Source organism: Falco cherrug, chromosome 5 (genome assembly GCF_023634085.1).
Source record: "Falco cherrug isolate bFalChe1 chromosome 5, bFalChe1.pri, whole genome shotgun sequence".
NCBI lineage: Eukaryota > Metazoa > Chordata > Aves > Falconiformes > Falconidae > Falco > Falco cherrug.
Window position 1 is genome coordinate 1,495,236 of NC_073701.1, and position 16,324 is coordinate 1,511,559.

The 16,324-nt window shown below is 49.6% G+C and overlaps 1 protein-coding gene across 3 annotated transcripts in view; it reads left to right on the forward strand.

Annotated features, from left to right (window-relative positions):
- Nucleotides 1-10,157: 10,157 nt before the first annotated feature.
- MAN1A2 (mannosidase alpha class 1A member 2) overlaps nt 10,158-16,324 on the forward strand; it is a 148,734-nt gene continuing 142,567 nt past the window's right edge. For 2 of the 3 annotated variants that reach the window (XR_008732358.1, XM_055711042.1), the window contains exon 1: nt 10,159-10,983. Coding sequence is in view for 2 of the 3 variants with exons in the window: in XM_055711042.1 (XP_055567017.1) it covers nt 10,676-10,983 (308 nt within the window). In the remaining variant the exon portion in view is untranslated. Of the gene's footprint in view, nt 10,984-16,324 lie in introns of all 3 variants that reach the window. The other variant, XM_055711043.1, reaches the window with a different exon arrangement.

The window sequence follows — 16,324 nt, forward strand, 5'->3', positions numbered from 1 at the left end:
AAATGTAGCTGATCAATTGAGAAGCTGGTGGACCCAATGACAGGAGAACGACAGGCTGGGGAGGGTGCCGGCTGGGCCACCGGCTCTGGCAGAGCTGCTCCTCTACGCAGGAGCAAGCAGGGTGAGAGCAGGTATGGGGTGGGAACCAGACCTGGAGGTGGGTACGGAGGTCCTTGTAGCTGCACACAAGCATCGCGGCTGCAGAGCATGCTACGGGCGAGTGTCATGAGGCAGCATCTACCAAGCACATCAGAAGAACAAGTCTTTAGTATTGTAAAAAAAAATATTGTAGGTTGCACTGATTTCTAAGGCTTTTTATCAATATTCTTTTGTCTCTGAGAGACATCTCCTTCCTCTATGCGATGCGCCTGGCTGCTCAGGTGGGCCAGGTCTGTTAGGGAGGGTGATGCCCTGTAGCTGCATGCACCTTGCCCAGACCAAACACCTGCACCCCCTAAGATTTTGCTGGAAACTAACTGGCTGGCTGTGCCCCTGCGCCCTTATTTCACCGTTCCGCAGTTTCCCTGACTTGATCCTGCCCGGTTACCCAGGCCTGGGATTTCTCCCCCCACCTGGCATTTCAGTTATTCCTGTTTCTGCTTTGACTTTCCCAGATGGTTTTCTGGCTGTTCTGTATGTATGCTGGCGTCTGAACCGTTTGTGCCTGGTTTTATTAGGTATTCTCAGAAATTGCACATTCTTCCATTACCCTGCCTATAAGGAGCTTATTCCATCTTCAGCCCAAACATTTTTCCACCTTGTGTGCCCATCTTTGGGAACTAGTTGGGCTCACCACTACAGTTGCTGGGCTTCTGCCTGGCACTTGAACGTTTGCTATTCCACCTGCCAGCTGCTGTTTTGCAGACACTGTTTGGCACGTTTATTTCCTTTGCTATTTCATTTTCTCTCATCTTTACTGAAATAGTTTAAAACAGGTTGCTTAGTATCATGTAATCTGTGCCTTTTAAGGGCCTTTGGGATGTTGAATCAGTGGTCTTTCAGATATTCCTTTCTGTAATGAATCACAGGTTCTCTGGTCATTAATGAATAGTCCCGAATTAAAAAACAAACAATAACCGCACAACAAACAACAAAGCTCTTCAGGGGGTTTGTGTGGGGGGAAAAAAAAAGATGCTGCTTCTGGTTTTTTTCTGATCTCTTACTGAGAAAATGGGAAACACTTCTTCCTGTGCACACAATGTTCTTCTTCCTACCCTGGCAGAGGCATTTCAAATCGATGTTCACCTTTATCTCCCTATACAAAATGCAACCAACGCTCACCAAACCGGTGCCATTCCTTTAATCATCACCCATTTTACTAGCCCTAATGGTTTTCATGTACAACAGAAAGTGCTGGTTGAATCTGACCTTTTTCAAGGATTCATCAGCATCTCTCATAAATTTTTAAAGCTGCCAGGTTATTTACATGGTGCCACCCCAGAGACTTTGGAGCTTTGTTTTTATTGTGGTTTTTTTTTTTGTACTGAGATTAGTAATTTTTGTCCAACATCTTGGAAATATAGAACCATTTAGACTGGAAAAGACCCTTAAGATCGAGTCCAACCACTAACCCATCACTGCCAAGGCCACCACCGAACCACGTCCCTGAGCACCGCACCTGCACGTCTTTTCAATGCTTCCAGGGATGGTGACTCTGCCACCTCCCTGGGCAGCCTGTCCCAGTGCTTGACCACCCTTTGGTGAAGAAATTTTTCCTAATATCCAATCTAAACCTTCCTCTTGTCCTGTTACTTGGGAGAAGAGATGGACACTCGCCTCACTCCAGCCTCCTTTCAGGCAGCTGTAGAGGGTGATGAGGTTCCCCCCTGCACCTCCTTTTCTCCAGGCTGAGCACCCCCAGCTCCCCCTGCTGCTCCTCATAGCACTTGTGCCCCTGCCCCAGCCCCCTGCCTGGCTCTGGACATGCTCCAGCCCCTCAAGGTCTGTATGGGAGTGAGGGCCCCAAAACCAGACACAGGATTTGAGGTGCAGCCTTGCCAGTGCCGTGTACAGGGGGACCATCACTGCCCTGGTCCTTCTGGCCACGCTGTTGTCCCCCTTGGTCACCTGGGTGCACTGGGGGCTTGCGTCCAGCCGGTCCTTTTCCTCCAGGCAGCTTTCCAGCCACCCTGCCCACAGCCCGCCGCGCTGCGTGGGGCTGGTGTGACCCATGGGCAGGACCTGGCATCGTCTTCCACTCTCCTGTTCTTTTTTCTGTATTTACTGGGATTTGTGATTTCCACTTTTAGAACTCCATTGCATTCTAGGCCTATTAAATGCAAATTTTAGGTAACAAAAAGGAAAACAAACAGCAAGCACAGCACTCGTGCTGCTATCTCTCAGCCTGACTTTAGTCCCTGCCTCTACTCAGGAAGGATTATGTGAAAATCTAGCAACGGTCCAACGCAATAACCTGCCAGCAGTTATTTAACCATTGGATGGAACATAAACCTCCATTGCGAGGCTGCAGGGAGGCTGGACAGGCTCTCTGAGGCATGAGGGCGCTGGCTGCAGAGCTCTGGACGTGTTCAGATGAGATCAGCAGATTTTTATTCGTGCTTGAGAGGGAAGGATGAGGCTGGTTTCCTTCCTCCTGAGGGGAGATGGCTGGGAGTTACTACTTGTCAGAGTGCGCACACGTGTGTGCGTGCGTGTCTTTCTAGAAGGGAAAAGAAAGAGGCTATATAATGCGGCGGAGGTATATAATCATGGCTGCAGTAGAGCAGAAGTTCCCAGCCTGTCTCTGGGGGCATTCCCATCAGCAGTGGCAGCACCGGTCACCACGACCAGCAGAGGCAGCAGCAGAAACACCTTTTTTCCTCACCCCTTGTCACATGCCTAGATTTCCCCAGAGAAACTCCGTTTTGTTACCCGGAGTGCCAAGCTTGCTGGAACTGCAGGATTTTTAAGTGTATCCGGTAGATGCAAGTGGCTGCAAGTTTCTTGCACGGCTGCTGCACCGGGTGGCTCTGTGCCTGGAGGTCACGACGGCTCCACGCGCACACTCAGCGGCTGCTGCGTGCCTGCCCAGCAGAGCTGACGCCGCAGGATGCCCTGGACTCAGTTACATCCCTCTGCTCCTCCGTCAGCTGAGCCTAAGCAGCGTTTCCAGCCGGTGCTGGGTTCACCCTGTATGTATGACTTTGATTCACACCTTAATAAATGCAGCATGAGCCGAAAGCTGAGGCTTGCTACTCACAGACACCTACGTACATCTGGAAAATCCCAGCCCAGCAGTGGGAAGCCACTCAGCCTCACACGGCACCGCTGGAATACAAGCAGGGATCTGCAGGGATTTGTGACTGGAAAGCCTCATGCAGTGGGGGTGGGGAGGGTATTGGAAGGCGCTCGAGGCGTACCCGAGCTGCCGGCTAGGGGCACTTTGGAGACACCGCGCAGGGCCTTGGCTGGGCAGGTTTGCACGGCGGGTTCCGCAGGGAAGCCCTGAAGTGCTCGCCTGGCCTCTGGGCACGTGTGGTTACAGACCCGAGCACACGCTCAGCTCGGAGGCTGTGGGAAGGAGGAACCGTGGCCACCTGAGGGCTGGGCAGCTTCAGACAAGGTGGAGGGAACGATGGGAGAGAGGGAGAAAGTATTAGATAAGGGAGGGGGAGGATTATTGGAAAGTGCAGTGGGCAGACTGAGGGATGAAGAGAAGGCCTTGTGTCTGTGTGATGAGTGTCATCTTTCCTGGAAAGCAGATCCATTGCCTTGACTTTCATCCTGCACAGAGGTGGGTGGGAAATCCCTGGTTTAGTGCTGCCAGCCCTGATGGGTGCCCTGACACCTTCGCAAGGTAGGAGGGATGAGCACGGTGCGTGGGACGCAGCGACGCAGCTCTCCCTGCTGCCCGCCCGGTGCAGTTAGCTGCATGCTGCAGGCTGGGCACCGGCGTGCCGGGCCGTGCTGGCTGAGCACCGCAGCCACGCAGCACAGCCCTGCGTTTGCCCACTGCGGCTGGTGGCGGTGCCTGTGACCTGGCTTTTCCTATTGATTTGGAACCAGGGAGCGTCGATACATGAACCTTATCTAGTCCACGACATATGACGCTACGTGACAGCTGCTGTGCCTGGTCAATTTGCCTTGGTGCCTTTGGCTGTGCCCGCGGGCGTGATCCAGCCTAAGCGATGCCGGGTATAAAGGTAACGTGGGTGCAGGTGGGGGAGCTGCTGTCTGTGTGCAGCCTTCCCTCCTGCCAGAGCTGCGGCTGGGCTGGAGCAGGGAGCTGCTGATGTGAGAGCTGGTGCTGTTACTTCACATCAAGCGGTATATTCGCCTTCAACAGCCGAATGCTTCACTGACTGCCCATGGCCTGACGAGCCATACATCCTACCTAAAGATTAGGCTTCCACAAGGACTGGCGTGTCAGCTTGTTTTAGTTCCAGGGCAGCTTAGACTTGAATGTCCATCTTTCTTTCATGGTTTTTCTCTTTCTAAAGATTTTTATTTTATCTTTTAATTGCTCTTTTAGCATGGAATGAAGATAATACAGAACTATCAACAATGCAATGAGAAGATGTCAACTGGCAATATATGCAGGGGCCCTTCGGTTTTCTATGTATTTATGACTGACTTTCTTTTAATAGAAAACATTTTTTTCTCCTTTCAGTGTACAGATATAGAATAAAATCACTTGAAAGCCAAGAGTGAAATTGGTTCTCATTAAAACACGGAGTTAGTGAAATGGTGACAGATGGGCCTTGCTGGGAAGGAGAAGATCAACGCATGAGACTGGGATAAGTTAGTGAGTTTGCAATTATAAAGCATGTGGCTTTGTAATTTCTAACCCCCCGATTTGTGAAGTAATCGGTGCAGTTGGACCCATATGCCTGCAGGGAGGCTCATTGAGACAGGCATGAATATCCGTGTGGAGGAACAGGGACGTGCAGATATTCCAAAACATAGCTGCAAGGAAGGGGATCTCTCTCTTTTCTCGCCAAATTTTAATCTGCCCTCTCTAGAATGGAAGAACACTTCACTATGAAATACGAAGCTGATTTCCAGGCTCCCCTGCAGTGGTTACCAGACCTGGGCTGGAGTTGTAAGAAAAACCTTAACCTTTCCAACACTGATTGATCTGCTGTTGTTCAGTGCTGTCCATCTCAGCAAGCCTGTGGCGATGGGCGAGAGGTTTCCTTAATTATGTTTCTAAGTGGACTCTGACTTGGTTTTGATAATGTTGAAAATCTTTGTCTTGACTCATTTCTGTAATAAGCTTTTGGCAACAGGAAGCTATAATTTATTTACTTAGAAATTTCTCATCTCCATTATCGTAAAGATGCCTTAGCAATTCTGTTTTTAGGATTGCACAAGTGGGGCATAAATCCTGTTTTTCTTTTAAAGCAGATTGTGCTTGGATGTAAAACGTCAAATGTGTGAGATTTGTGTCCATCTGAATGATCAGCTTGGTTTTTATTTCCAGGGACAACTTCAGTCATCAAGTCCCGTCATATGCAAACCCAGACCACCATGTGGATGATATATTTAACTTGTTACACAATCTCTTCCGTATGTTTAACAAGCTCCAGCGATTTAGGGTTGGTCCCCTCAGTGCACAACTACAGGCAACTATTTGGTCTCAAGGTCCGGAAGCCATGTTGCTCTTGGTCCTTTTTTCTGAGCACCTTTGGAAAACTTACTTTCACTCTCTCAGCCAAAGAACAGCAGTGCTACTGCTGATCACAACACACACTCATAGACCCACATTTTCTTCTTCAGTCTGGTATTTATGCCCATTTTGTGTCAATGTACAGAAGTTGCCATAAGTAAGTTCAGTTTTCATAGCTGCAATTTTACTGGTATAGTCTAACACTCTTTCATGGTTCCAAAATTTCCTTTTTGATGTACAAGTCCTTTCATGCCTTAGGGAAGCACAGAAGAAAGCATGGAAGTACTTGAAACGTTAATAAATAGGTGCTGGAGGCTGATATTATAGGCCAACTGGGTGTAGGAGGAGCTGGTGTCTTGGTGATGAATCAGAGATGCTGGGAGAGGAGGGAGGCATGTCAGGAAAGATTGGGAGGATGCAAAGATTGAAGTGACACAGTAAGAGCAATTGCAGACACAGAATTATTTTTCCAGAAGCACTTTGAATGGATGGGAAAGGGGCAAGACTGCCTTTGTGAGAACCAGAGCCCAGGAAGCAAGATAATGCCTCGGTGGAATAGTTTGGCCGAGGTGATGGATGGCAAAGTGCCTGTCTTTGATATGTAACACAAAAAAAAAAATCAACAAGGTGTGGTTCAGAACTTGGATGTGAGGATGGAAGGAGAACCAGAGCAGAGGCCAGGCATGAGTTATGGGTCTGAACTAGGAGAAGGTTGTGTTCTCCACCTCAATCAAGAAAGGAAGTAGGAGAATGAGATCAGGGCAGTATTGATCACCCTGCTGTAGCCATGCTGAGGATGAGCAAGGCTGGTCTTCCTCACCAAGATCTAAGAGTAAGGCTTGTTTGGAACAAAATGGGATCTGCATTGGAGAGGTTGATTTGTGAGTTATCCATATAGAAATAATGGTAAAACATGTTTACATGCATTCAGCAGCACAGGGAGGAGGTATAGAGAGAGCAGGGAAATGGCCCAAAGACCAAAGTCTTATGGCAAAGCTTGGCTGCGGGTGTAGAGTCCCTTCCAAGGAAGTAACTGTTGGAGGGATAGGGTGAGAAACACGCAGACACAGGAGCCACTAGAGACCAGATTTCACAAAGAATGTGCTCGCAGGACCCCAGTCACCGTTGGGTCCGAGAGTATGTGAGTGCTGTTTCGAGCTGTGTCAGGCTTTCCATGGAACTTCGAGGCCAGAGGAACAACTGGAAGGTGTTTGGGGGAAAACTGAAGAAAAGGCTTTGCAAGTAACGATTGCAGCCCACGTGCCCAGACTGTGACACCAGAAGGGAGCACTGCAGTCATTTCAAGAGGAAAGAAGTGATACGGGGACATGGATCTGTACTTCCAGAGGACTGACTTTGCTTTTGAAAAATGTGAACTACCCTAATAGCTTTCCAGATATGTTGGTGTGTGGAAATACAGTGACTTTAGTGCTGATGATCAAGCACTTTTGCACCTCATGCTCCCAGATACATTAGTAATTGATCAAAGACAAGGCAGCGAGTACAGGAAATTTCTGGTTCTTGTGAAAACCTTTAGGTTTCAGTGCAGGACACTTCTGAAAATGGTCTGGGCATCTCTGCGAAAATACTAATAGATGCAGAATCTACACAGTGTAGCACGGGCTCACAAAAACAACAAATTCAGTATAGTTCTATATTTAATGTTGTTCAGCTACAAAGCACCACCACTGCAGCGTGGAAAATCACTGGCAGACTTACAGGAATATGCATATTACCCAGTATGACAGAACCAAAGGATGAAAAAATACTCTTAGACTTCGGTAAAGAGTAGGGAAGTCAAAACAAGCACAAAATTGTAGAAATACAAAACTTCATCATGGTTTAGACACAGATGCTTTAGAATTTGGAAAGGTCATCATAAACTACAAAACCTACAGAAATGTCACTTCCTTGCAATGAGCTAAACACAAAGAAACATTTTATAAAGAAATTGGAAAGCTTCTGCTTAGTCTTTTAAAGCAAAGAAAAACTAGCACTTGGAGGAGAAGAGTAAAGCAAAGGGCAAAAAGACTGAAGAACAAAAGTCTTCACGGACTGATCTTTTGCAGACTGTGCAAAAGCAATTTAACAAGTGAAGACTTGAACATACTTGAAAATACTTCAGTTTACCAGATCAAAACTAGAAGACAGCTGAAATGGCCAACAGACCAGTTGAAGCCTGTTGATCCTGTAGTAACAACACAAAATGTTAGGTGTAGCTGCTGTACTGGTTGGAGTGCATTGTGGTATCATTGATAATGCATCTCTTTTCGGGTATGTCCTCTCTTTGGTATTGCTGTCCCACACTGGCTCTTTGGTTTTTATCACCTTGTGGTGGAGTTTCTCACTTTATTTTGTTTTTTGCTAGTGCAAGACTAGTGAGCAGGGTCCAGCTGCCTGCTGCATGGCATTGTCGTGGGTCGTCTTTGTAAAAAACAGAAAAGGAAGCAAAAATGTAAATTGATGGAAGAGTTCAGCTGGGTGGGCAAATGGGAAAGGCCACTATCTCCGATATGTTATGCAAAAAGATCCAGCAAGGTGCGGTTCGTAGCTTGGATGTGAGGACACGGGCAGCGATCAGAGAGGAAGAGTTAATCTCCTGTGGAAGCTGGTCACCTTCACCTTTATCACTTAACTTCAGATAACCCGACTGACCTCAAGGGTTTATCAATCTGGATTTTTTTGACCCACCCCACACCCTTGCCACTGCATTGACCGTCAGAGTTTTTTATTAGCTCAGCTGCTTTTCTTCCCTGGAATCCTCCCAAGTTAAACTCTCTTGGGGCTTGATTTCCATAGTACACCACAGACCAGAAGCCCAGCACTAACCTTCATTAATTCAGCATGTCCAGCTGGGCTTGGGACATTTTTTTCACAGGCCAGCATAATTCCCCAAAGACTCAAAACATTTAGAGCAAAGTGTAAGACTGATAACAGACCTAAATGCCTGGTACTACTGTTGGCACGCCTGCCCCGCTCAGGTACCGGCAGCCGCTGTGCCTGGGATGAAGGGCACCCCAGCTGCAGGCACTGGCAGCATTGGTGGCAGTGGGCTCCCGGCTCTGTGCCTGCTCGACACATGCCTCAAGGCTTTCTCTCCCACTTTCCTTGTGTATTGACACCTGTAAACTGGATCGCTCACCCTCCTGCAGCTCAGCTGGGGCTGAGGACGCGGTTCCCTGCAGCGAGGTGCTGCCTGCCCTTCAATCCAGCCCTCGCCCTGCTGCTCCTGCCGCAACCCGGGGATGCTGCCTTACACCCTGGCAGTCCTCCCCAGCCCAGCCAACCTCAGCCCACCTGGCCTCCCCCCTGCCTTGGTGCTCCCTCGGCTGGGATCCAGCCTGGCCTGCCAGGTTGGCTGAGCACGCTCCGCTCGCTCCGTGACCTGGGAGCACCAAGGCTCCAGCGATACCGTTCAATCTTTATCCAGTGAAAAAACATCCTGCTTGGGAAAGAGCTGCAGGTGTAACCTGTCTCCCCAACTTATGGGCATGCTTTTCTTTAACTCCTCTGAATGTGGTTCCTGCAGCTCACCCAGGCCTTTTATTTGACCTTTCCGTTTGCTTTTTGCATGAAACCCATTCCAGGCCGGGCAGCTCTGCCTGGCCTGCGTGCAGGTGGCAAACTGTGGCCGAGCAGGGTAAAGGGGTCACGTTTAATATTTGTAAAGGGTAATTCAATTATGGTTTCTGCCCATCACTTCATCTACGTCCCTTCTCATAGCACTTCTGCCTTGACCCTCGCACAGGTTCAAAGCGGTCAGGGGAGCCGGGTGGCTCAAATCGCTGAAGTCACCAGCCCTGGCAGTGTTTCTTGCCGAGCCTCAGCCACACCAGGCTGCCTGAACGGACCAGAACAGCTGTGCCAGGCTCAGCCCCAGGCTACGCAGGGTACTGGCACAGTCCTGGCATAGCTCTTGTGACATGGCTGCCGTGCTGGGGACATGTATTGCTCCTTCGTGGGGCTGGGTTGGATCTGCACAGTGTTGTCAGAAAACGGCTTGGGTTCAGCTGCCCAACTGTGCCACCCTCATGGCACCGCTGGCCCGGGGCTGGCCCAGCACGGTGGGATGCGCTTTCCCACTGGGGCAACGGTGAGTGCCGGGGGAGGCTGCAGTGCTGGCGGCGCGCAGCTGCCCTGCCCTGCCTGCCCTGCCTGCCCTGCCTGCCCTGCCCTGCCCTGCTCAGCTCTGCCCTGCCTGCCCTGCTCAGCTCTGCCCTGCCTGCCCTGCCCCATCCCATCCCTGCCCTGCCCTGCCTGGCCTGTTCTGGCCCTTCCATGCCCGTGCCGTGCCACGCCATGCCATCCCATCCCGTCTCGTTCTGTCCCGTCCCATCCCATCCCGTCCTGCCCGATCCAGCCCCATCCCAGTCCACCCGGCCCGGCCCTGCCCATCCCATCCCCATCCCGCCCCCTGCCGCGGGCCCCGCCCCGCCCCCGCCCCGCCCCCCCGCCGAAGGGGCGGAGCTCCCGCGGCCGCCGCTTCCTCGAGGCCCCGCCGCACGCCCCGCGCCTGCGCGCTGCCGCCGCGCCTGCGCCGTGGGGCCGGGGAGCGGGGCCGGGGGGGGGGCGCGGTGGCCGTTCCCGGCGCCGGCGGCAGCGGCGCGGCGGCGATGAGCCTCCGCCCGGCCCGGCTGAGGAGGGCAGGCGGGCGGAGGGACGCGGCGCCTTAGGCCGGGCCCCCGCGGCCCGTGTGCCGCTCGCCACTACCGGCGGGGTCCCGCGGCCGCGGAGCTGAGGGAGCGCCGCTGACCGCAGCCGCCCGCTCGGGCCCTGCCGGCCCCGGGGCAAGCGAGGGGGACGCGCGGGCAGCGGGGCGGCTGAGCACCCCCCCCGGGGGGGCGGGGGCCGTCGGGGCGGCCCGGCCCCCCCCCTCCCCTCCCTTCCCCCGCGCCCGGTGGCCCGGCGGGCCAGGGGGGGCCGCGGCCCGGTGCCCGCGGGCAGGATGGTGCAGCCGCCCCCAGCCCCCGCGCCGGGCCGGGAGGCGGCCGGGGCGGGCCGGGCCGGGGCCGCCGGCCGGAGGGGCTGAGGGTGCCGCGGGCTGCGCGGCGGGCGGGCGGCGGAAGGATGACCACCCCTGCCCTGCTGCCGCTGTCCGGGCGGCGGTTGCCCCCCCTCGCCCTGGGGGCCGCCGCCTTCCCGCACCACAGGGCTACCCTGAGACTGTCGGAAAAATTTATCCTGCTCCTTATTCTTAGTGCCTTCATCACCCTGTGCTTCGGGGCGTTCTTCTTCCTCCCCGACTCCTCCAAGCACAAGCGCTTTGACCTGGGGCTGGAGGATGTGCTCATTCCTCACGTGGACACCAGCAAAGGGGGCAAGAACCTCGGCGGGTTCCTCATCCATGGCCAAGGGCACGACGAGCACCGGCACAGGTGGGTGCTCACCCGCCGGGAGGGCGGCGGGGCCGGGGTGCTGGGGGCGTCCCTTCCCCTGGCTCTTTCCCGTGGCCGTGTCCATCCTCGCTCCACGGCCCCGTGTCTTCCGACATCGTCGCGGCTCCCCCGTGGGTGCCACCTCGGGGTGCCACCTGGGGAGCGCTGGCCCTGGGTCCGCTAGCTGCCCGGCGTGGCTGTGGCTCCGGCTCCATCGTTTTTACCTTTTTCCAAGTGAATTTAGCATTCTGGCTAAATCCCTTCTGCCTAGCGAGGGCTGGGAGGATAAACCTGAGCTCTCCTCCAGGGACTGGTTTCTTTCCTCAGCCTAGCCCCTTCCCAGGGTCAGTCGTGGAAAGAAGGGGCTTAAGTTGTGGCATTGGTGGAGACGGTAGAAGTGACTGAAAACTCGCCACATCTTTTCTCTAGCTTTTATGTGTTTACTCAAAACAGCTGCTTGTTGCTGAATAGCGTAGTAAAACTTCAATCTGACGAAGACTTCGTGCTGTGATCCGGAGGCTGTCAGCCGATGACATGCAGGATGTAGAAATAGCGTAGGTGGCACACAATCGCCTTTCCTGGCCCTTAAAATCGCTTCTTGTAATGTTATTCCAGACAATTGGAGGTGCTGGTGGTTAAGCTTCCTTAATTGTGGTTACCAGCATAAGGAAATCGGATATAAAATAGCAGTTTGGAATAACAAGGGTGATTGTCATGCTGTGGATAGCTTTTTGGGGCCACCTAAGGCTTTGTGCGGTGCAAGCCTCTAAATGTTCAAGGCAGGGTCACGTGAAGTTAAGCCTTCAAAAGTGAGATTAAAAAACTTAAAGGAGGCTTATACAGTATCTTTGCATCTAACGTACTTTAATTGCTTAGATGCTTCCCTAGCACCTGGATCAACAGTGAAGCCGACTGATCTCTCTTCACTGTCAAAAATGTGCAAAATGTGATGATGGGTAATGAAATACATGCTTTTCCATACTCAAATTAGTAATACAGTGAAATTTAACAAAAGGTTACTTTTGCTGATAGTGTTCCTTTGAGAACAGCTTAAAGCGTATCCTATCGATTGATGTGATATAAGAACTATTTAAAGGTTATTTGTGCTAGCTTAGAAGGGGAGGGTATAACTACCTCACCTTATTCATCTGTTGTGAGTTACACGGTATTCGGGTTGTCTGTGTATTTGTCCTTAAGGCATCTTTGCTGTTGGATGACTTTGGGCATTTATCATGAGCTTTTCCTCCCTAACTGAAAGGGCATGGGTGCTTAATATTTAACAAAGGCTTCTTTTGTCTATGATGTGAATTGCTGGTGCGGTTAAATGTTGCACAAAACATAGGTTTAGACACACTCTAATGTGACTTAGAAGGTCTTATCTTTGTGGTCAGGTTTTTTTGTGTTTTTTTTTTCTGTGATCTTATTTCTTTGCTTTCCCTGTCGCTCTGGTACATACAGTCAAATTGAGGTTTTAAAATAGAAGACAAATGAAACAAAAGAACAGTTCAGAAATGTTCGAAACTCCAGCTGTGACTGTTGTACCTTTTGTTGCCCAGTAGATGGGCTGAAGAAAAAGGAGTTTGTTGATGCTGATAATTCTGGAGCGATGCTCTTGATTGACCTACATATGTGGGTCCTTTTCAGGTTTCTTCTTTAAGTGTAATTACTGAGGCTACAGCTTTAGTAACGAGGTTTGTACTGGTTTTGTCTGTCATGTACATAAGCAGTAACTTACAACTGTCAGAGCTAAATGTGTTGTGTGTTTGGGATCTGTTCTTGAAGGAAGTGGTAATCCCATCATCACTTAACTCTCCCAGGGTTCCTCCGTTAGCTGCGAATGTGTACACCTCCCTGTGCTGCTCCCCCCCCCCCCCCCCCCCAAACTGTCCCTGTCATGTACAGTTTTTTATGGCTGCCTCTTGAGTTATTTGAGAAAACAATAGATATTACCCTTGGTTTAGCCCTGCAAGTGTGTTTTAACTACTAAAAAAGCCCACCTGTTTAACCTGCTTGTGAGACACTTGTGTGAATGCCGCAGCAGGCATTGTGAAGCAAGGCCATGTGCTTTACTTTTGGAGCAGCTTTTTTGGCTTGTTACCAGGTAGTCTTACCAACAGGCTATTTGCTAACTTGGTGCCATTGTGGTGACTGTTTTCCATGGAGGAAAACACCTGTTGCCATTTTTGTTGCTGGGTTCCTGCTGCTGGATTGGCAGCGACATTGCCAGACAGCATTTTGGGACAGTATAGCGGCTTCAGTAGTGAATTCTAGCGTACTCAGTATCTGTTTGGGATGGAAAATTGTGTTCAGCATACTATCAAGGAGCAAAGTTGTATGTCAGCTACTCCATAAGTATTGTTTTTTGGATGGCATTGAGGAGTTACAGTACAAAAGGTAAATTAACCTACTGGTAACACAAAGGAGGGTGCAGTCTTGTATGTGGAGCGTGATGATGGCTTGACAAGCTGTATTTCCAAGAACTGTGGGACTTCAGAAGGAATCAAGTCAAAGGTCATTCATGTGAAGTATACCACTCTATCATGAAATGACAGGTGTGTTGATTTAGTGGCTAAAGGTAAGTGTTTCTTCAGTGAATGCTGGTATTGACCTGTATCAAATGCTAAAACCCACATATCATTATTATGCTGCTCCCTTGGTATATAGGTGATAATATTTTAATGCCCATTTCCCCCTACCCCTTACATTTTGAGCTGTGCAGGCTATTGGGGCATGTTCATGTTTGTCTTCTAGCAAAATAAAGCGATGGTGTACGTAGAGTCTTGTTGTGCAGCCGTGCCTTAGTGGTGTTGGGTGTGCAAACAACCATTCTCCCTGGACTTTGTACTATATTGCTTTCCTACATCTTCCCTGCCTCCCTTAACATTCTTGAGTGTTTTTATTGTTATTGTTACAGTGGTTACTCCTTGGTGATGTTAACAATACACCTTCCACTGACCTGTTTGTTTTTTGGGTTTTTTTTACTGTTTCTGTCCCTCTTCTCCCCTTCCAGACAGAAAAAGGTGGGAAAACCCACTCCCTTCCTGATGATCTTATTTGTTTCTGTTTAAGGACTTGTTTTTGTAAATAAGCATTTGTTAAAGAATTGCAGTGTCCTTTCCTATCATAAAGAAAAAGAGCTTTCTTGTGAGAAGATGGTTAAAATCTGGAATAAACCTGCAATTTCTATTTTGGGAAACGGATGGGCTGTAGTGCAAGCTAATACTTATTTTTAGCTGTTCATATTGTGGGTAAGCTCTTCGTGTGCACTTGCAGGAAAATGCGTGGGGAACGGGTTACTAATATTGGAAAGGTGTACAGTGAGATTTTGCCTCTGGGAGGAGGGAGGGTGGAAAAGGCTTGTCCAGGACTTGTGAAGATATGTGCATACACATGCTTTTTAAAAATCAATTTCACTTCCCAGAGATGAATTTCTCTCAGTTTCAAATAGGATATTGCAAGGATTCTGGAAGGAGAGCAGCATGCTTTTGAAAAGACATCTTGTGAAACAAACTTGTGCATCACTCAAAATTTATTACGCTGTTTTGGGTAACTGTCACTTCTGCATCTCCCCTGCCACACAAAAACGCGTAAGGTGTTTCTCACTACCCTGTTACTTTCCAGCTATCTTAAGTATTTTATTGTTTGGTGCCAGTTCTGCAAGACTGTTTTGTTTTCATTCCAAAGCTTTCTTATGGTTTCTTGGCATCTAATGTAAATGAGTGAGGATGCAGATGCCCTGTAATTCTCTTGATTGATCAGATTTTTTTAAAATAAGATTATCTGTAATATGAAAATTGAGCAGACTTGTTTCTTTAATGATGTGTCAAGCAGCTGTTCTTTATATTACTTGACAAAAGCTAAGATGATTTCTGTGGTAAAAGTACATTAATCTTAGAGGCAAGGAGTAATGTAATTTTATGAGCTGAAAGCTGCAAAGCCACTTTGTAAGAGCACTTGGACTACTGTTGTGCCAACCATTCAGTGCCTCGGAACTTGCAGAGCTGTATCTTCAGCTGCTAAATTCCCGTGTATTACTGCAAGTCATTATTCCTGCCTGTGCCTAAAAAAGCCCTAAATCAACCACCAGCCCTTATGTTATCAGATTGATAGCAGGTGCTGCTAATCCCATTGACCGCCACAGCTGGCTTGGCCTCCGCATGAGTAGGTGCGGATGGGTGTAAGTCACGCCTTTGACTTGGTTCCTGTGAAGCTAAGGAATATTGACTTGTGTTATGCGAAGATATAATCAGCTTGGCAGTCTGGTATGGCCGGTTGTGGGTCAGCAGCTGTATGGCAATAATCTAAAAGTGCTCGCTCTGCTCTTGCTCAGTGTATGGCTGTCTGTGGCAGTAGCAGCTGCTGTCTCTACTCTTAGGAGGTGAAAGTAACAAAAATGACTCTGAAGACCTTTCAGTCTTAATTTCTTCTTTTCAATTGTGCTTTATTTTTTTTCCTTTAAAGAAATGTGACAGGCCTAATATCTCTTTTTGGATACTTCTGTCTTTGGTCTATATGACTTAATTAGCCATAGTAGAAGTGGGCAGAGGAGGTAGTTTAACCTCTGTTGCTCAGTGGGATCAGTGTCTCCTGTCATCCTCAGCCATGCCATCAAGTATAAAAGTGTATAAACCTCTTAGTTTTTCCTTTCCTGCCTTTACTTGAGGCACAGCTCATTAGGGTAATTAAGATTATTTGCTACTGTGATTTAGAGAACCTGTTTTCTTCCCTGAAAAATCAGGAGCTGGTGTAGTGTCTGGGCCCTGACTCCTGCTCTGTCCATTTTTTCCTTGCATGAAATTGAGACTGTCCTCGGAGTAGACTCCGCAGTCTCTCTGCAGTGTGGGTACTGAGTTTTAAGGTGAGGGGCTCGGTGTAGAAATGAGGGCTTTTTAGGGTGCAACGTGCAGGAGGTGCAGCTCCTCATGGTGATGCCTGTGGAGCTGAAAGAGGGCAGGAGTGGAACATCCCAAGTCAGGGTTCAGACACGTCTTGTATGCCTAGGGTAAGAGCTCCTGTCTGTCTGGTGTCGGGCTTCAGCTGCTGAAGCTATTACAGGAGCACTGCCCATCTGTACCTGGAGACTTTTCTCAGCTGGAGTTTTCAATAGCCACATGCCATTCTCTGTTCTGGCCTCCGTTTTGAGAAGAGGCTTGAGAAGCGATGCTGGTATTGAAGATTTGTGGGAGTTTGATTTGTCTTGATTTCTTCTGGAATCCCCATGTTGTACCCTTAAACCCCATTTGGATTTCACCTGAAGTTGTACTGGATTGCAGGAGAGGTACCCTCTTGTATTATTCCAAAGATTTTTCTGAAATTAGCGTGTTATGTTGTAGGCTGAGAA